General features: G+C 43.8%; 1 protein-coding gene across 10 annotated transcripts in view; it reads right to left on the reverse strand.

Moving 5' to 3' along the window:
* magi2a (membrane associated guanylate kinase, WW and PDZ domain containing 2a) overlaps positions 1 to 16,007 on the reverse strand; it is a 155,307-nt gene extending 139,300 nt beyond the window's left edge. For all 10 annotated transcript variants that reach the window (XM_031858855.1, XM_031858854.1, XM_031858851.1 and 7 more), the window contains exon 1: positions 15,526 to 16,007. In XM_031858855.1, the coding sequence (XP_031714715.1) occupies positions 15,526 to 15,826 (301 nt within the window). In that variant the 5' untranslated portion in view covers positions 15,827 to 16,007. The remainder of the gene's footprint in view (positions 1 to 15,525) is intronic.
* Positions 16,008 to 18,084: the final 2,077 nt, after the last annotated feature.

Here is an 18,084-nt window from a genome sequence, read left to right on the forward strand (position 1 = left end):
TTTCTGCACGGACGGCCATCGTGCGAGTTAACCGGAGAAGGCACATCCAGTGTGCACCGGTCAGGTAAATACAGGGAGACGCAACAGAGAAGGCCAAATTGGTTCCGACAATCCAGAGGAAGTCGTGGAAGGCCAAGCAACGCCGCATTGTTGGCCACACCTCATATGTTACTGTCTGTGAACATTTATTTTGTGTCTTTGAAAGAGACACTGTCATTAATGATGCCGACTCATCCGGCGCCAAAACGTAATGGCTGTAAATGACCTGGAACCGCATCAAAGGCCTCCACTGCAATATTGTGTCCAGGCTGAATAGGGAGCTGTTTAATCGTAAAGTGGTGCGGAGCTGCGAGCAACTGCAGCAGAGAATTATACTCAATTGCGACAGCCGTCGGCTGGAGTTGTGGTGTGTGGATGTGAGCTCAGTAATGCGCCACTGAGTGGCTCTATTTAATGCTCTCCTCTGGCTGCAGGCCTCGGGCCACTTCACAGCGAACAACGGGTCCTAATTCAACCCTGAGATCCAATTACATTTCTGGCAATCAACCAGAGTTGTAGCCTCGCTGCTACAAACTGCAGGACGAACCGAGCAGATAAGCAGGAACGGGGGATTGCGATCCGAAGCTCGATGCCTTCCTCGACCCTTTGTTGTTGTTGTTTCGGCTTTTTAAAAATCAATCCAACGAGCAAAAAAAACACTTATTTTTTGACAATAGGCGTCAGCAAGCTTTGTGAGCACAATTCATCCATCCATTATAAGAAGACAATGGCCAGTCAAGTCAGTAATCCCCAAAAAATCATGACATCCATGTGTTCGCTCGGACTATCTTTCACACACTTTTTACACCGATTCCTCCGGCAAACCGGTTTTAATTACACGAACGATATAAATGTTTCATATACTGCCACACTGGCACAGAAATAGCTACAGGGTTCACTTTTTACTCGTATTTAACTGGGGCTGGACACAAAATGTAGAGCGGCCAACTGAGCTAAGGAGGAAATTGTCTCATATAGCGATTTGGCATTTTCAAAAGCGGTCTAATGGTCGTCTACATTGTGTAGGTGGAGCAAGTGGTACAGTGTGACCAAATCACAGTGGGTTTCCTGTCCATCCATCCCATCCACGAGGTGCCAATGAACCCATTCTTCCTCATGCAGATGTGAAAACTACTCTGCCGGCTCTGCTCTTATTTAGCCGAGCATCTTTTCAGCGGCGGTAAAGCCGCGGCTGGCACCGCACTCCCATTAGGGACCAACTCGGCGCCAAGGCTTTAAAAAACACCATGCAACTCCTCTGCATGAGGTCTGGCTGTTGCCGGGTACCGGATGATAACACCCGCTACACCCACTGGCACAGGAAGAGAGGCGAGAAGCGACACCAGAGAAGGTGGGAGAGCCACGGAGGGAGTAGATGTGGAGAAGCGAGCAGGAGCGCCAGACGGGAAGCTCAGCGACGCGGCCCTCGTTTGCCTCGACTCATCACAATAACAATGTGTGCTTTCAAGTTGGAATAATAGAGAGCCATCACTCGTCACGATGGCTAGAAGTACGGCCAAGCTAAACCCATACAGTCTGCCACAGGAACCAGGGGGGGCTCATGTCATAGCCGCTCCTTCAATCCACAGAGGCATTCTGGGCCGCTGGACCGGAGCCAGAGGCTACTGGACATTTTAACGAGCTCAGAGAAACCAGCGTTAGACTCCACCACAGCAGTCAGAGTTCACTTTTTGAGAAAAGCAAACACGGTTAGGTTGCCGTGTGAGTTTAGCAAAGTCTATCAAGAGACCACTCGGCTCCACAATACCATTCTGTATTCGGTTATTGTCTTGTATGTTTTAGATTTATTATCTTTACAGTCAAGATGTATCGAGGCCATAAGAAGCTCATATCACCTAGAGATTTAACATTTATCAAATAAAGCACGGCAAGTATTGAGCTAGTATGCAAAGAGCGACGTGCACCGTTGAGGAAGTAAAAAAAACACGGTTTGACCCAAGTGACCCAAGAATATAAAATGAATTGAGCGCACTGAGATTGTGAACAAAAGGCTCGTCAAATAAAGAGGAGACAATGCAAGACGCTTCTCATTCAGAGCATGAGCTGCAGTTACTCCTGTGGTCGTCGCACAAAGTCATTTTCAACCACGTGCACGAGCGCAGTGAGTGTCGGGTTCGATTAATTCCCGGTGACCAACAGGAGAGTTGTAAACAGTGACCCTTCCATGTAGTTTCACTAAAAAAAACAAAGATTGAAAAAGGCACAAATCCCATATTTATGCCTGAGGAGTAAAGTCGGACAGCGAGGGGAGAACAGAAGGAGGATAATTGTGCATTCAATTTTCTTTCCATTCTCCTCATTTCATTTAAGTCAGTTTTTTTCCCCCTGAGCTGCCTTCAGACTGAAAGGAAAGTATCAGAAGGGAGAGCAGAATGAGAGGACGGGGGAGTTTGAGAAAGGGTTATTAATGAAGGCAGAGTGCAAACAGTGGGAGTGAAGGGAGGGTGAAACCAGGGCGTTTCCTTCGTTAATTGTTGGAGGAAGTCGGGCAACACTTGACCTGCCGTCCCACTTCTTAAAGGATGGTGCAGCGGGGAGAGGGGTCACACACTCCCTTGACCTCGGTCTAATTACTGCATACCTTGTGGTGGGTGATAGCAAACCTGCACAGACTCATGGGAGAGAGGAGGACGGTGTGATGCCAGACGGCCGCCTCTCGTACCTCCCTGTGATTCAGAAGCAGCACAGCAGGGCTCTGCTACCCGAGGGCGTTGAGAAACTTGTGTGTGTGTGTGTGTGTGTGTGTGTGTGTGTGTGTGTGTGCGTGTTCCACATCCGCAGCGCTCTTCATCACTAAATGTATAAGATACGAGTTTTTCCAAACTCAACGGATTTCAGGACTGAGCGCTGCTCTGGCAGTAGCCCGGAGCGGGATGAGTTTTCAATCAACAGTCGCTTCTGAGTTTTGGCTTTCTACTACAAACGGCGAGCTCGGAACGTCTGACTCAACTGCGCTGGGAGGATGAAGTCGAAGAGGGCATATTTTGGACAATATACTGTATTTTTACCGTGCGCGGAGCTCCAGAAACATAAAAATCAATGTTTAAAGAAACCCAAGCACAGGGGAGAGAAATAACATCCAAGAGCCATGGGTTATTTAGAAGAGAGCGCGGCCACAGAGCAGTGTGGCCGACTGCCCAAAGATGCTTCTGCGTGTCACTCTGGCAGCAGGACAAACAAGCAGGACATCCAACACAAAAGACTGATTTTAACCTCCGCAAACTTTGCACTTTGAGCTTCAAAAAAAGAAAAGAAAAGTCCAACTGAAGGGCAAACGACTGGTTTCACATGTGCCATTGTTCACTTCATCAATCACTGTAGTACAGGCTTTAGTCCACCTTTAGTATTCAATACTACATGATGTTACATTTAGAAGAACAGTGAATGTCTTCATTTGAGTGACAGCAGACAACGATATTTTATATAGAATATGGAAAAAGTCTGTTGATTAACGGTCTCTAAAAGGTCTAATAATTCATCAAATGGTTTCAGTATTAGATTTGGGTGCGATTCTCTCGGAGTGATTTAGAAGTCCGAGATATCCAAACAGCCACGCCTGCACTCGAATGCAGCACGATCTAAGTGGTTTGGTTGGTCTCTTGAAAGCTGTCAGTCGATTTAACGCCAGCCTGTGCCATGACAATAAAACCAGTCTAAATACACAGGGATGATTAAGTGCAGCGATCACACATTAACCTTGTTTCCACGCTGCAGCCTCTTGAGCGTGGATGCTGTCATTACAATCAGAAGGTGAGTCAGTGACAATAGATCTTTTTCTTCCTCCTTTCGTCGGCTTGATACCGCGGCAATCGCACCACATTAATCCTTCACGTTGTCATCCTTGATGCAGCAGCGACCCGCAACACTCGAAGTCGTAAATGTGTCGTTTCAGTCGCGACGCAGAGAGCGCAGAGCGAGTGGGTAAAGATTGAGATTTAGACTGGAGGGTCTGACTGCGTGACACATTTGAAAGATTAGGAGTCCAACTGCTTTGCCAAAAAAAGAAAAGACCATCTGAGTCTGTGCCAAGTTTCAAAGCACTCTCTTCCTTTGCGTTAAAAACTGAAAGTAGCAGATCGTTGTCCATCTCATTCTCAAGTATACTAACATTCATATTCAAATACTTCCGATGAACTATGTGAAGACAGTCAAGATCACAGCTTAGAAATGTCACGGAGCATGGGAAATATCTATAAAGGTCACATATCAAAAGACACTATTCAAATGTTCCGTTTGAAATTCACGACACTGCTGTCTGTTTAAAGGATACATTTTAAGAAGCATATGGAGTCAAACTGTAGTCGCTTTTCTCTTAGATGCATAATATACTATATTTACATTTCTTATTCCTTTGAGAATCAGTTGAAAGTTCCATCAGATTAAAGCAAACTGCTTTTAATTTTTTTCTCTTGTGATGTGATCAGAAGTTGTACTTCAGCATACCGCGCTGCACTAAATCATTTGTTTTTTTTAATGACAGAAGCAAGAAAAGTGACAACTTAATCTCCTTCCAACTTTTTGTGGCGCAGGGAAACATTACATATACATTTTAAACAATGGAGGTTTTTATTGTTTTCATCGCTTAAACGTATGCCTCGTCTTTCAAAACAGAAAATCTCATTACTGTAAGAGCTTTTCATTTTAGAAGAAACTTCTCATTTGAATAAAACAATGACCGAATTTGGTGAAGCGAAATCTAATGGAACTTGAAATCATGTACATCTGACACAAAGAACAGGTTTGAAAAAAAAACTCAAATGTGGAGAAGGAAGCTGATCCAAAGATGTGTCCTTCATCTGATGGACCGAGACACCGCACAGAAAACAGCACTGCTGTGGTTGTCAATCAGATTAAAACCAGAATAGAGTGAATGCATTGAGCTTCAGGTGTCTCATCGGGTGTCTCATCGTGTTTCAGAAGTCGCTCTCTGGCGGGCGGTTAGGAAAGCATGAATAATATCTGCGGGCGCAAGGACAGACAGGCCGAGCAGCGCAGTCAAAGTCTCTTCATCTCCCAAACCTATTTAAACGTGCCACTCTCAGCTCCCAACGGAGGACGGGATGAAATGGGCGTGTGAATGGGAAGATGGGGGGGGTGTGAGACGGTGCTGCATATGTAAAAAAATAAACTCCCAGGAGTGATGATGTGAGCTGGCTTAAAAGCAGCTGGAGGTGACCTCGCTGTAGGCAAAACTAACAGGGTGGAGGGTGGTTTGTTAAATGAAGCTAACGGCTAGCGTGGGACTTGACAGGAATCCCCCAAAAAAGTCAAAACTATCCACAGGTAATAGCGGCCTCCAGGACTCCTGAATGAGACAGAGTGAGATGTGATTAGCGTATAGACTGTTACAACACAGAGACGGTGGCAGGTTTTATTGAATAGTCGTGCTAATAATGCGTCTCATGGTTTCTTGTGGATCTATAGCGCCCGGCGGTAAATCGATGTCTTATTGCAGACTCTTTATCTTGTCACAAACTGCTGCTCTGCCACTTCTGGACTGCAGTCGTTGCTTGTAACACTGCAGTCGGATCAATAAATCAGGCTAATGGTGTGTTTGTTGTGCAGTAGTGCTTTCTGTATGCCGTATGTACTGTACGGCATCCACGTCTGCCGGCTCCGGTTTATGTATTTATCGCACGATCGACCAATAATACATTGTTTTTATACAAGCGCTTGACCCCAACAGGTCAGATTCTGTAGCTGAAGTTTGTTTTACTGCACCGTTTAAAGGAAAGGTTCAACATGGTGGGAAATGCGCTTATTCATCTCCTTGGCGAGAGTTAGATGAGAAGATTGATGCCACTGTCCGGTCTGTGCACTGAATATAGTTATCGCTACAACGCAGTTAGCCTAGCTTAGCATGAAGACTGGAAACAGGGGGAGGCAAAGCTAATTACTGAGCTAGGCTAGCAGTTTCTCCCTGTTTCAGGTTCTTATGCTAAGCTAAGATAACCACCTCTTGGCTAGCGTTAACGTTACCACGGCTGGATAAGTTCCATCGTAGCTTACTGGCCAAGAGTTAGCATATCATGAGCCAAGTGAATTACTACTTTAGCAAAATCCCCATTGAGGACACATCCGCGTCTCCATACAACATGAATAACATTTTACATTTTGTTCTAATACAACTGTACACATAACACGAAAGGATACAGCAACACAAGGACAATGCTGCTCTCCATAGCACTCTAATGAACAGCTGGTGAAGATGCAGACTGTGTCCACATCAGGATATCATGTGTAGCTGTTAAATGCATATTTTGGGCCCTTTTTTTGCGGGTGTCTCATTTCCATAGCAATCGGCTGGCAACATTAAAAAAAAGAGTTTTCATCCAACTCATGTAGTTAATGTTAATTGCAGCAGCTCGCTTACCAAAAGGTCAATTCCCAATGCCGCTGTGATTCCAAATTGGAACAAAAGTCTGACTTACGAACTACGATGTGGTGTCCATTTCAGCAGTATGTTTTGTCAATCTTTTGTAGGTCATTGTCTACCATTTGTAGAACCAATTAGCCTTAAAAAAAAAGAAGAAAACAATCCATCTTGGTCCAAACCTAATCCACACACACACACACACACACACACACACACACACACACACACACACACACACACACACACACACACACACACACACACACACGTCGAATAAAAAGACAAAACTGTTTGATCCTTGCCAAGAGACGAGCAGAGGAAGACAGACCAACCACAGCGCTCTCAGAGAGGCTTTAATCGCTCCGTATTGATTGTTCCCTTTTTCGGCGAATCAGCAACAACTAGTGTGTGGGCCGAGGAGTTCGCTTAATATTCCCTTCTCTCTGTTAGCAGGTCAGCCAATTTCACCCTCTCCAATGCCTTTCCTCCAAAATAGCCCATTTAGATTTCATTTATATTCGTACCACTGGCAGTTGGAGGGTGTAGGAATATTAACTTTTCCCAACATGAAATCTTACAATATCTCCCTCTACAAAATCACAGGGTATCCAGGGGAGGTGCAGCTATCAAATTTTGCAGGTTTCACAACAGCAATCCATAACCACTTAATGATTCATCACAGCTTCTCGACCCCGATGTTTACTCGGGCTTCATCATCTGCCTACAGGGCTGCTGGCTCAGCAGTTAGCCTCTTTGTGGCTTTGATTGGGTTTTTTTTTTTTTTGGTGAAGAGGAGGCCCCGAAGGAGGCTCCAAAGAAGACTGCTCCACGTGCAGGAAAAATAAAACTTGACTCAAGATGTCAACACTGATTTGTGGGCAACGACGGGAGGCAACGTCTTCGGGACAAAGGAGGTGTCAATGAGACTTGACGTTTGGCGAGATTCCTGTAAGAGAAAATGACACATCCCTGGTGTCACTCGATGTAAAACTGTGTTTATATACTGTACGCTGCAGATAAATCACTCACCTCAAAATACTATGCATACACAGTGACAGCTTAGGTGTCGATGTCAGTGACAAGACAAGCTAAACAGATGAGTCCTACACTGGATTTATCGTTATAATTCACAGCCTCACACCACAAAAACTGATTTTTTTCCTCTCTTAATTGTTGCATTGCTAAAATCATCCATCAATCACAAAGCCATGCGAGCTCGCTCTCCTCCATTCGCATCTGCACAGGTAAACACACACCCTCCTGCTTACAGTGAAACCGGCGCCAGCGTGTGAATATTAGTGGTGTTCAGACGCAGCGTGGGCATGTTCGGTGTGCGGGGTACTCGGCGTCCTTGTAAACATGAATGAGCAGTTTAATCCTCACTTCACTTAGCGCATCAACAACGCCAGAATCACGAGTTCAAAGTAACTGAGTGGAATATGGTGGAGCCATCTGGAGGGATGTTCACATGAATAACAAAATATCACACCTGTTTATAATCACAAGATCGGCCCAGTGCTTAAAGAATTAGCCAGTTGACTGATAATTAGGGCTGTCCTCTGGAAGTCGAATCATCTGTAGGCCCCTCAGTCCTGTTTTATTTTTTTTATTTTTAAAGAGGCTAAATCTATGAAAATATAAAGTGAGTGCACTTAGAAAGCATAGACGCTTACACATGTCCTTGTATATGACATGCTGTCGTATGTCCGTTCATGAAAGCTATCAAAGGACCAAAGAAGCTAACTTACATAAACCTGAGCAGATGCATGAAGGACACAGATGCGAGGATTGGAAGAAGACAACAGAAACCGACAGAAAAACTAACACTATTTGTACACACCGCCTGCCATTCATCTATAATTCATTGTGATGAAAAAGGTAAAGGGTTGCTCTCTATTCTCAGACACTGTTCACTTATCGAGCCAAGATAACGGAGAAGGTCAGGAAGATTTCATCCACAGTTTTTAAACCGTTCAAAGAGAAAAATAACACTTTCTTTTTCAATAAAGAGACGGATTCAACTGATCCACTGATACACTCAGTTAATGTTGATCCACAGAGGCACAAATACACTGACTGAAACACTAGCGAAGTTTGGCTTCTACTTCCACACACGTACAGTGTCCACCAACAAAAGTTTGCAGAACTTCCTGGTCACAGTCCTTGGAATACTTCCACGTGCCACAACAACAGATGGCTGATGTTGACAAGGAGGGAGAGACAGTTATGTGTGTGTGTGTGTGTGTGTGTGTGTGTGTGTGTGTGTGTGTGTGTTCATCACCTGTCCCTGGAGGTGAGCCTTGCAGTCAAACTGTGTAATGGAGGCAACGACAACAGGCTCTCTCCACCAAACCTCTGTCAGGCATGATTGGACAGCATGTGGTAAGTGGTGCTCAGGCCCCAGAGACATGCTAACACACACACACACACACACACACAGTGAGTCTGTCGCACTGTCTGTGTTACACTTGCTGGTGCAACTCAACACTCTCAATGGGACCCTGACAAGAAGACAGATGAGTCTGACATTACCGGACGCCCCGCGCAACAATGTGCGTCTGACTCGACACAAACTTCTCGAGGATTGCCCCGTACCATCTCTCAAAAGGCCAGTGACCAGTCCAGGCTCATCAACACTCACATCAGTCATGCCACTACTTGGACACGCGCCATTGACTTGATGGTATCATAACATACTGGTTTTCCCTCGAGCTGTGCTGGATAGCTAGCGCGGCGCTGTTTTGTGGATTTGTTGTGTGGATTTTTATGGTGAGGATTTCTGTCTGGAGAACAATTTTATCTTTGGGTAAAAGAAGGCTGACCTCAGCTTCAGCTGACGGTGTTTAAATGACCTCATCCTACATATTTGCTCTAACACAGGGCTTCCATTCGGCTCGCAGCTCACAAGACTGTGACTCAACAACCGCATGAGCAGTTTTCGTATAGGATGTCCCAAGAGGGCCGGAGACATCGATGAGGTAATTAGGTGTGGACAGCACAGGGATAGAAACAAGGACGTGCATGTCAAGATTTCTATGGATGAATACATATTTAATAACAAGAGAAGACAATCCCCATGTCTGTAATCTGAATAAGAACACGTGTGATATCCAATTCTGCCTTACAACACAGACCTGACATTGGTCAGCTTTTAATATAAAAGGGTAAACATGTACTGTACTTATACTACTGTAAAATTAGTTACTTTTTGGGGATTGCTGTAACCTTACTGTTGTAGACTTGAAGCCAATTAATTCTAACTCTAACTAGGCAATCAGTGTAATACTGGTTAAGATATTTTAACTCGGGAACAAAGTGGATGACCAACAGACCAACCGTCAGGGCCATCCCTAGCGCCCCGCTCTTATACAACCTTTTAGAGCTAAATAGGTGCTGCCATCTCTGTGCTCAGGCTGCTGTAATGACTTTCCCCCAACAGCGGCTAATGCTAAGTGGGTACCCGGCGAGTACGCCGACTGCCTTCGGCTGACCTGGAACTGTCTGCCCTCACCTGTACCCAACACCACTCGGCGAGGCCCGATCAGCGTACAGTTCGCAGCCAGAGTGCAGCCGCTGTAAGAGCTTCTCACCGTGGTGGCAGTGAAACATGCAGTGACAGCCTCCATAGCCGGCTGCATTAATCCTTCAGTGGAGCTGAAATAGGAAGCTGAACTGGGGCATTTCAGTGTGTGTGAGAGGGAGGGAAAGGAGCAGGGAGTGATATAAAGCTGATTTATCTTGATGCGTTGGCAGCATTATTTATGAATTACAGTTTCAATGTTTACTCTTCATGCAGATTATCTAAGGTAAGACTGAGTGGAGAGGGAATGGATTTGGAACACTTGTGGCATTGTTGGCTTATTCGCCCGCATGCTTTGTGTGTACCTGGAGGATTAAAAAATCTCCAGTAAGCAGCAGATATGGACTGAATCATCGCTTATTTTGTCCAGCGTAAACATAATGGGAGCACTCGACGGGGTTACTATAGTGCAGCTTAATTGTGATGGAACTCAAGATCTTAATGGAGATCCAAGTTGATCGCTGTGCGTTTCAGTTGAAAGGTAATTTGTTCATTTTCAGAGTGCTCTCTCTTCTAGAGCCATGCGTTTGCTGTGTGACGATACGGTTCATTTAAAACGATAACTTCCTGCTGAACCTGCTTCACAATAAAAGCTTTTGATACCTTGGCCTGACGCGAGTATGCAGACTCCAATGTTGACCGGTTGACCCTCTGTTGCATTTCACAGAGTGTCAGTCTTTGAAAGAGCAGCAGAGGCAACAAGCTTTATTAGCTTGTCCAAAGCTCTCCGACATCGTTGTAGTCTGTTCAGAGTCTGGTGCTGACTTCACTGCCCGACATAGTACCCGCACCGTTCACCGGCTTCATCTTGCTAACGCTTAGCACAACCAATGCTATCAAGTATGGCAGGATACTTAGCTCAGCGTATCTGCAAATGCCAAATACCCAGAGTTCCTTTCATCCCAATGGTCTGGCCGATACCTGATCCAATAATGGCACCAATCCACCGAGTAAAATATGTGCATCCCAACAAAAATGCTCATCATGCGCACACAAATTTGAAGTTTAAAACAAGTATATCAGTGCTTTAAGAGGGTTCAAAATTCCGACATTGACCGTTACTGGCTTTAAATCTACAGGGGTTACATTAGCCATCAGTCCCATCCTTACATTACCCATAATGCATTGCTCTAATGAGAATTCACTGGGCCTCTGGGAATGTAATTGTGCCTTATGTTCTCTGATATACTCATCAGTGTTTTGAGGAGATCCTAATTACGTCTTACAGGGCAGGCCTGATTGCTGTTGGCAATCTAATCGAATCCTCACAGACTAATGAAACACCTAATAGTGTGTGTGTGTGTGTGTGTGTGTGTAAAATGGGATAGAGCCTCAGGATTTCAGACGCTGTGAAAAATGAAAGTCATATTAAAGTACGTAGTAAGTGATTAAATGCATAAACATGATTCATGATCACTGTAACAGAGAGGAAGTGAATCATGACGAGCGGGCCCTTTTTTTTTTTTTTTTTTTTTTTTTAATTACAGAGAAGATCGTAATGAAAGTTGGCAATTCAGACAAGGCACCTCAAGAGGGAAGGGACAGCACTTTTACAGTCGGGACATTGGTGCAGCAGCGGACTTGATGTATTATTGAAAGTCCTCTGGAGAGGGAGCGTGCATTTAAACTGATCAGTGATGCTTTTATTGGGACTCGTCCGTCGTAACCAAATATCTGAGACGGTTTCGGCTTTCATTGCTGGCAGTTTGTCGATTTGAAAGTGCCTCCTGTGAATCAAAGATATGTTTTGTAAAAGGACATAGCGAGCAGCTGTTCACTGTGAGTTTGACCGAAACCTTCACCTGAACTCAAGAGCACTTTTGCTGTGTGACAAAATGTGGTCAGAATTTAAAAGAGCGCTGTGCTGTCATTATTGCTGGGTGTTATTTCATCCTTTAATTATATATTTGTGCTTAGAAATGCAGAACGATTTTTTAAAGCACACCCAATACTGGAGGATAACATTTTTCTGTTTACACTCGTACGCTCTAGCAGTTACACCAACAACCTGTATTTATCTAAATCTCAGTGATTTGTCCACCATAGCTGTGAAGCTGAGTGGGAGCACGAGCACAATGGAGAAAAAGATCTGCTGGTACGAGTAAAAGAAGTGATGTTTATTTATTCAAAACACTTTCTGTAGCTTCTGTTGACAGTAAATGCTTCCCAATATTGCACACAGCTGTTATTAAGAATGTGACAGTGTTGAGTTATGGGCACTGGCATTAGCTTTTGTAGGAGAAGAAGTGGAACTGTCAATTTGAAAATGTTTGATGACACTTTTGTTTGTTGGATCCGTTTGACCTGGTGAACTACTCTGTAAACTTTAACATTTATAATGAAGGTTATCTCTTTAACAAGCCGATACCTGACAGCAGAGCATGTAGATGCTGTGGCCGGTACCTGCCATGGATTCTGCTCCATTTATATCTTAATTTGTTGTCTTTTTATCTGTATTACTGGAGCACAACCGGCACGTGACAGACTGCACTCGTCAACATTGGAAAAGGGAGCATTAGGATTGGGTGAAATGCGGTGGACCTTCAGACGATCAACGCCCACGGCAACTCCCGACCACCCAGTCGGATTGCCCCCCGGAAGAGAGCCCGAGACGGAAGCTAAGCTAACCCAGCTGGGACCTGAGGCTACTCAACTACCCAGCCTGCTCCTGGCTGTCTGATGTCAGGGTGCAGCAAGAATAACATGGCTGAAATAAGACTTCAGGCAAAGCCAGCAACCTGCTCACGGTGACTGTTGAGCCCACATCTTTGCAGAGACCTGACTCCATGTCGGCATCCCGGATCAAGCTGCACTTGACGGGCGGACAGAAGGACAGAGCGATGGACTCTGTGTTTACAGCAATGATGCTCGGTGCTCAGACAAAGTCAAAGTTCTTTCCTCCAAATACAGTAAAGAAATGCACTGCTGTGTTTTTATTGTCATGTTTTTCTTGTGAAGCATAAATGGACGAGGCTAAAACTAGATTTCGTGCAATCCTGTGTTGCAGAATGACAATAAATGATCCTGTAACCTTGAACCTCTTTGTGTGCAGCTGCTGGGATTTTAGGAGACGGATCAGTCAGTCTCATCACTCAAATGTGGAAGTGGCCAATGCTGGGAAACACTAACAGACAAACAGCCCCAGTACTTAGGACTCAAACTACTTATTTACATTTTCCGATTAATCTTTCAATTCATTTTCTTCTTGCGCCGCTAAACTAACATATTCATCGAATATCTTGTCAGTCCAAAACTATTCTCAAAGTTAAGTTTAACAGTACTTTATCTGGGATCAGACCCACCCGCTACACGATAGCTCCCTGCTATGCTACACTCATGCAGCTAAACGGAGTGTTAAGTGCTTCTACATCTCCTGGTCAACGAGAGTATTCGCTGCCATGTCATGTGGAGCGTTATAGAGCATGTGAAATAAAGTGTTGAGAAGCACGTTGTGGCTCTAAAGCAAGCAAATCAATAAAAGAAATCTATAAACAAATTACTTTTTATTGCACACACTTTAAAGAACCATAAAACGAGCATAAAGCAGACATGTAGCCTGGATGATTGTGATAATAATGCACTGTGCTCTTTGGCTTTCTCCTCAATAAGGAGCACACTTAGACAGACTATAAGAGTTGAAATATCTGTTATTGAACACAGGGTACCCCCGCCCCGTAATATTTACTTGTGAACATGTTTACTAATGTACATATCAACCATTTTTTTAAAACAACTTGACGGCGTCAACAACCAATCGAGCAAACACGAGCGGAGCAGCGGGAGGATATCAATCACTTCAGAAACCACTGGAGGATATGAATATTTCATGGGGGGAAAAGTAACACATTAGTTTGATATAGGCTTGGCTGCCTTTTGGAATAAATCCCCGGTGTGACGCTGAACGCACAAACCACATCCACACCGTCTCACACACACACAGGCTAAGACTTTGATCCAAAGCCTCTTACAGGCCCACAGATTCACCCCAAAATCAGAGCCCACAGATCCTCCTCTTAACTCACAATGCAAGACAGCGTCATTAGCAGCGAGGATCAAAGACACCGGCAACCACACCAGTGTGTCCGTGACATAAGAGCTTCACATCCAGGGGACACAAGTTGACAAGCGTTGGATGGAGTTGGTGCTAGTTAGGGCGAATTCACATGACTTGTGCTCTTTTATTTTCGTTCTTTTTAAAAGGTGAGAGTCAACGTGGAGGTTCTGGCTGCTGCGTGCGATTCAAAAATGTCTCCCAACAACTATGGACAGCACAGCCTTGGCTTCATGTGCCCGGAAAGTGAAACCACATCACTTTGCTTAAGCAATCCACTACACTTCCTGCTCAAAAAAAAAAGAAATATTCCTGAGGGGACTTCTGCTGTGTCCGTGACCTTATCATACTCTATGGTAGTTTTCATTTCTTATGACGCCACTATAATGCTGAAATAGGGACTTGCTGTAATGATTATCCAATATCCTCTCCAAATTCAATTTAGTCCACTTAATGGAGTGCAAATTGGATGATAAATATTGCATTCTTTAATGTCTGCTTTGTACGTACATTTGTGATTCAAAGGTTAAAAATAAAGAGCAATTCTCTCTCCCTCAAGACAGAACTCAAACCTTTACACTAAAACTATCCCCAAAGGTTTCCGTCCACATACAGCATCACCGTTACCATCGTCGTTTGGTCACGATGCGTCAGAAAATAGTGAAAAGTGTCCATAACTACTTTCCAGAAATCAAGCATGTATTCAAACTTCTTGTTTTGACTGATCAACAGTCCCAAACCCCAAAAATATTCAGTTTACCATCATAGATAATGAAGAAAATCTGCAGCTGTCGACATTTTGTGGAGATGAAACTAGATCATTTATCACTGTTGCTTTAAAGAAATGACACAAACGACTAATAAACCAAATTCTAAATGATTACTGATTAACTTTCTGTGGATCGACTAACTGTTTCCATATACAGAAATAATACAATATACACAATAAAATATATGATTGTAAAATATGAGCTGAACTTATTTTTGTGTGTGCATGTGAAGCAGACTTAGTTTGGTATTACAGTACAGCATCAGTGTGGTAATATATATGTGTAATACCTGTATTACTTACATACTTGTGTGCAGGACTGGAGTGTGTATTTTCTGACTGCCCCAAATGTAACACACCCCCTAAAAAGCTCCACCACACAGGAACCAGAGCCGACCAGCACAACCAAAACACGCCTAAAACACCTCTTTACAACAACGACTGCTTAGAGAATATACATGTTTGGGGTGCAGAAGACTTTTAACAACACAAAAAGTACATTTTCTCCACATGGTTTGTTTTTAGCATCGAGCATTGGGGAGGCTATCAGTTTTTTTGGGAGACAATAGCCCTGCTGTCAAAACACAAAAAGCGTGTGAAAAAGCAAAGGGTTTTCAAAAATGTCCGAAAAACGAAATGTTGTAATGTTGGTGTGAAAGCGTAAAAGAAAAAAAAGAAAAAAGCCTCACCTTGTTTGACACACTTGAGTCGGACCGGGTCTTTGCTGTGTTTGACCACGGCGTGCACGTCCCTGGTGGTGAGTCCGGCCACCGGGGTGTCGTTGACTTCCAGCAGGAGTTCATCCTGGAAGAGTTTGCCGCTGTGGCACGCCGCTGCGTCCGGGAGAAGCGCGCCGATAACCGGGAACTGTCCGTTCTCCGCGCCGCCCTTCAACTCGAGCCCCAGCTCCCCCTCCTCATTCCTGCAAAGGACACTCTCGTGGACTTTGTTAGTCCAGTGGTTCTTCCTCTTCTTCAGGCTCTTGGACATGGCTCAAAATCACATGAGTGCGGCCGTGGAAGAAGTTTTGACCGCTCCTTTGAAGTCCCCCCAGTGTCACCGCAACACTGTGTCCAGTTTTCAACACCCAACGCCAGTTGTATCCATGTCAGCGCGCACACACTCACACGCACAGCAGCTGGATCATCAGTCTGCCTTCGCGTTAACTGGGAGCTGCTCAACTTGTGGCACCTTCACGTGATGTCTCAAAGATCGGTATTGACAGCTCCGCTGTTCAAAAAGCGACCGAGCGAAGAAGTAAACATAATTGAGGGGGATTTATGCGATACCTTGAGCGGACACTGGCAGACTGATTGGTTGGAGAAAGCATGGAAGCCACTCAACAATTACAGTTTAAATATTATATTTTTAAAAGTATTTGTGACATGTTAACTTACCTTCACCTGGAGGGACATGGAGTCTCAACTGTCCGTGTGTGTCAATAATATATCATTAAAGTAATTTCAGCGTAATAAAAGCAACTTTGTTAACAAATTAAGTCACTTTTTATGACTATATGCACATAACAAGCTTTTCCAATAACCTGCTATCACCTGCAGACATTGAATCACATTAGAAAAGCACATTTTACTAATTTGTTTTTGCAGCTCTACTGATTTAAATGTCTTTCTGTATGTGCATAGCCAGAACTGTTCACTTAACTACATAAACAAATCAAGTGATCAATACACATTTACATTATCCTTCATTTTATACATTCTGCTGCATCACACATTGTTCTTCTGTGTCAGTCAATTTCTAAAAAAAGGTAACAAATGTATTCAAATGCATCAAAAGATGTGTTTACAACTTCAAAACTTTAAAGTTTCCCAGTTTACGAGGGACACCTGAAGGCAACATCCAGCTCCAACCAACCCAACTGACCCGGATGTGAAGGCTGGAGGAGGAGGAGGAGGTAAGAGGCAAGGCTTTTTTTTATTTTCTCCCCAAATCCAGCTTTCCATGGGAAAAAAAAGAGAAAGGAAAAGAGAGAGAGAGGCAGATTAGTGGTATTTCCACTGGCATGGCAGCAGCAGAGCAGCAATAATATGGTTTCTTCTTTTTCATACCACAAATATGTCTCTTCCTTTTGACATTTTCTTACAGACACTTCAAATGCTGCAGATTGTAAGCCTCAGAAAGTTAGATCAACTGACTCAACTCAAATTGCTATTTTCCAGCCGCACTGTCATTACTTTCCCCTCGAAAGTGGGACTACATTAATTACAGTCTATTTCTTTTCAGACGAGGGGTCACCTGATTCAAAGACCACAGAAGTCTTTCAAACATATTTTCAGTCTGGTTTTTCAGGTGAACTCGACAGAATGAGATTTAATTTCCTTGAACAACCTCGAGGAATTTCAAGGGCAGCAAAGACTTTCTCAGCTTCTTGTCAATAATGATATTCAGATTTCAGAAGCATGATTTTGTTCCACAGCCTTTGTGATATCACCCAGTCTGTTCACTGGAATAAGTTTTGTCATCCGCCAGAAGAAAAATGGCTCGAAAAAGGGAAAACCCACCTTGTGTTTACATCAAAACTCCATTTTCATACAAATGTGGGTATTTTCCTTCCCCGGGGTGACATCTTTAAATCAGCTTTGTGAACATCTCTTCTTCTTTAGTAACCGAGCTCATGTTCGGTAATGATAGTTTGCTGCTTTGCTGCCATAATTGTATAGATATACGATGATAATAGCTATTCTACGCTGCCGAGTTATCTGTCGTGGCGAGTTAATCCCTTTTGAGCCTCAAAATCGTGTTTTTCTCATAACAAGGGAAGAAATTCCGGTAATGACTTGAGATAAGTGCTCTCCTTTCACACACAAAGTGTGATCAAGTGTAATTCATTCTGCCCGTGTTCAACAGTGCTTCTAGAAAACACCCAAACCTGTGTAAACAGTGCTCAGATTATTGTTTTTTTCATATTAATGTGCGATTTCAAAGCCATCGCATATAAAAAATGTAGCGGAGAGATACGGATCACACCTCAATACGTAGTAGGAGTACAATTTACTTTCCCAGAGCTTTCATCCACATCTCATGGCCTTCATGAGCACACAGATCATGTGATAGTCAGACAGGCACCTGAGCAAAATCTAGTGGAGCTTCAGTCACATATTAACGGTTGAAAGAAGTAAGTAAGTGGACATTGAGTTAGAAATATTTTGTAAAACTTCTGTGTGAAATACTGTACACACTCATCTCTTATGGAAATAGTTTTTCAGCTGGAGCCAGCTGGAGATGGT

Source organism: Anarrhichthys ocellatus, unplaced genomic scaffold (genome assembly GCF_004355925.1).
Source record: "Anarrhichthys ocellatus isolate YVR2014 unplaced genomic scaffold, GSC_Weel_1.0 scaffold21, whole genome shotgun sequence".
Taxonomy (NCBI): domain Eukaryota; kingdom Metazoa; phylum Chordata; class Actinopteri; order Perciformes; family Anarhichadidae; genus Anarrhichthys; species Anarrhichthys ocellatus.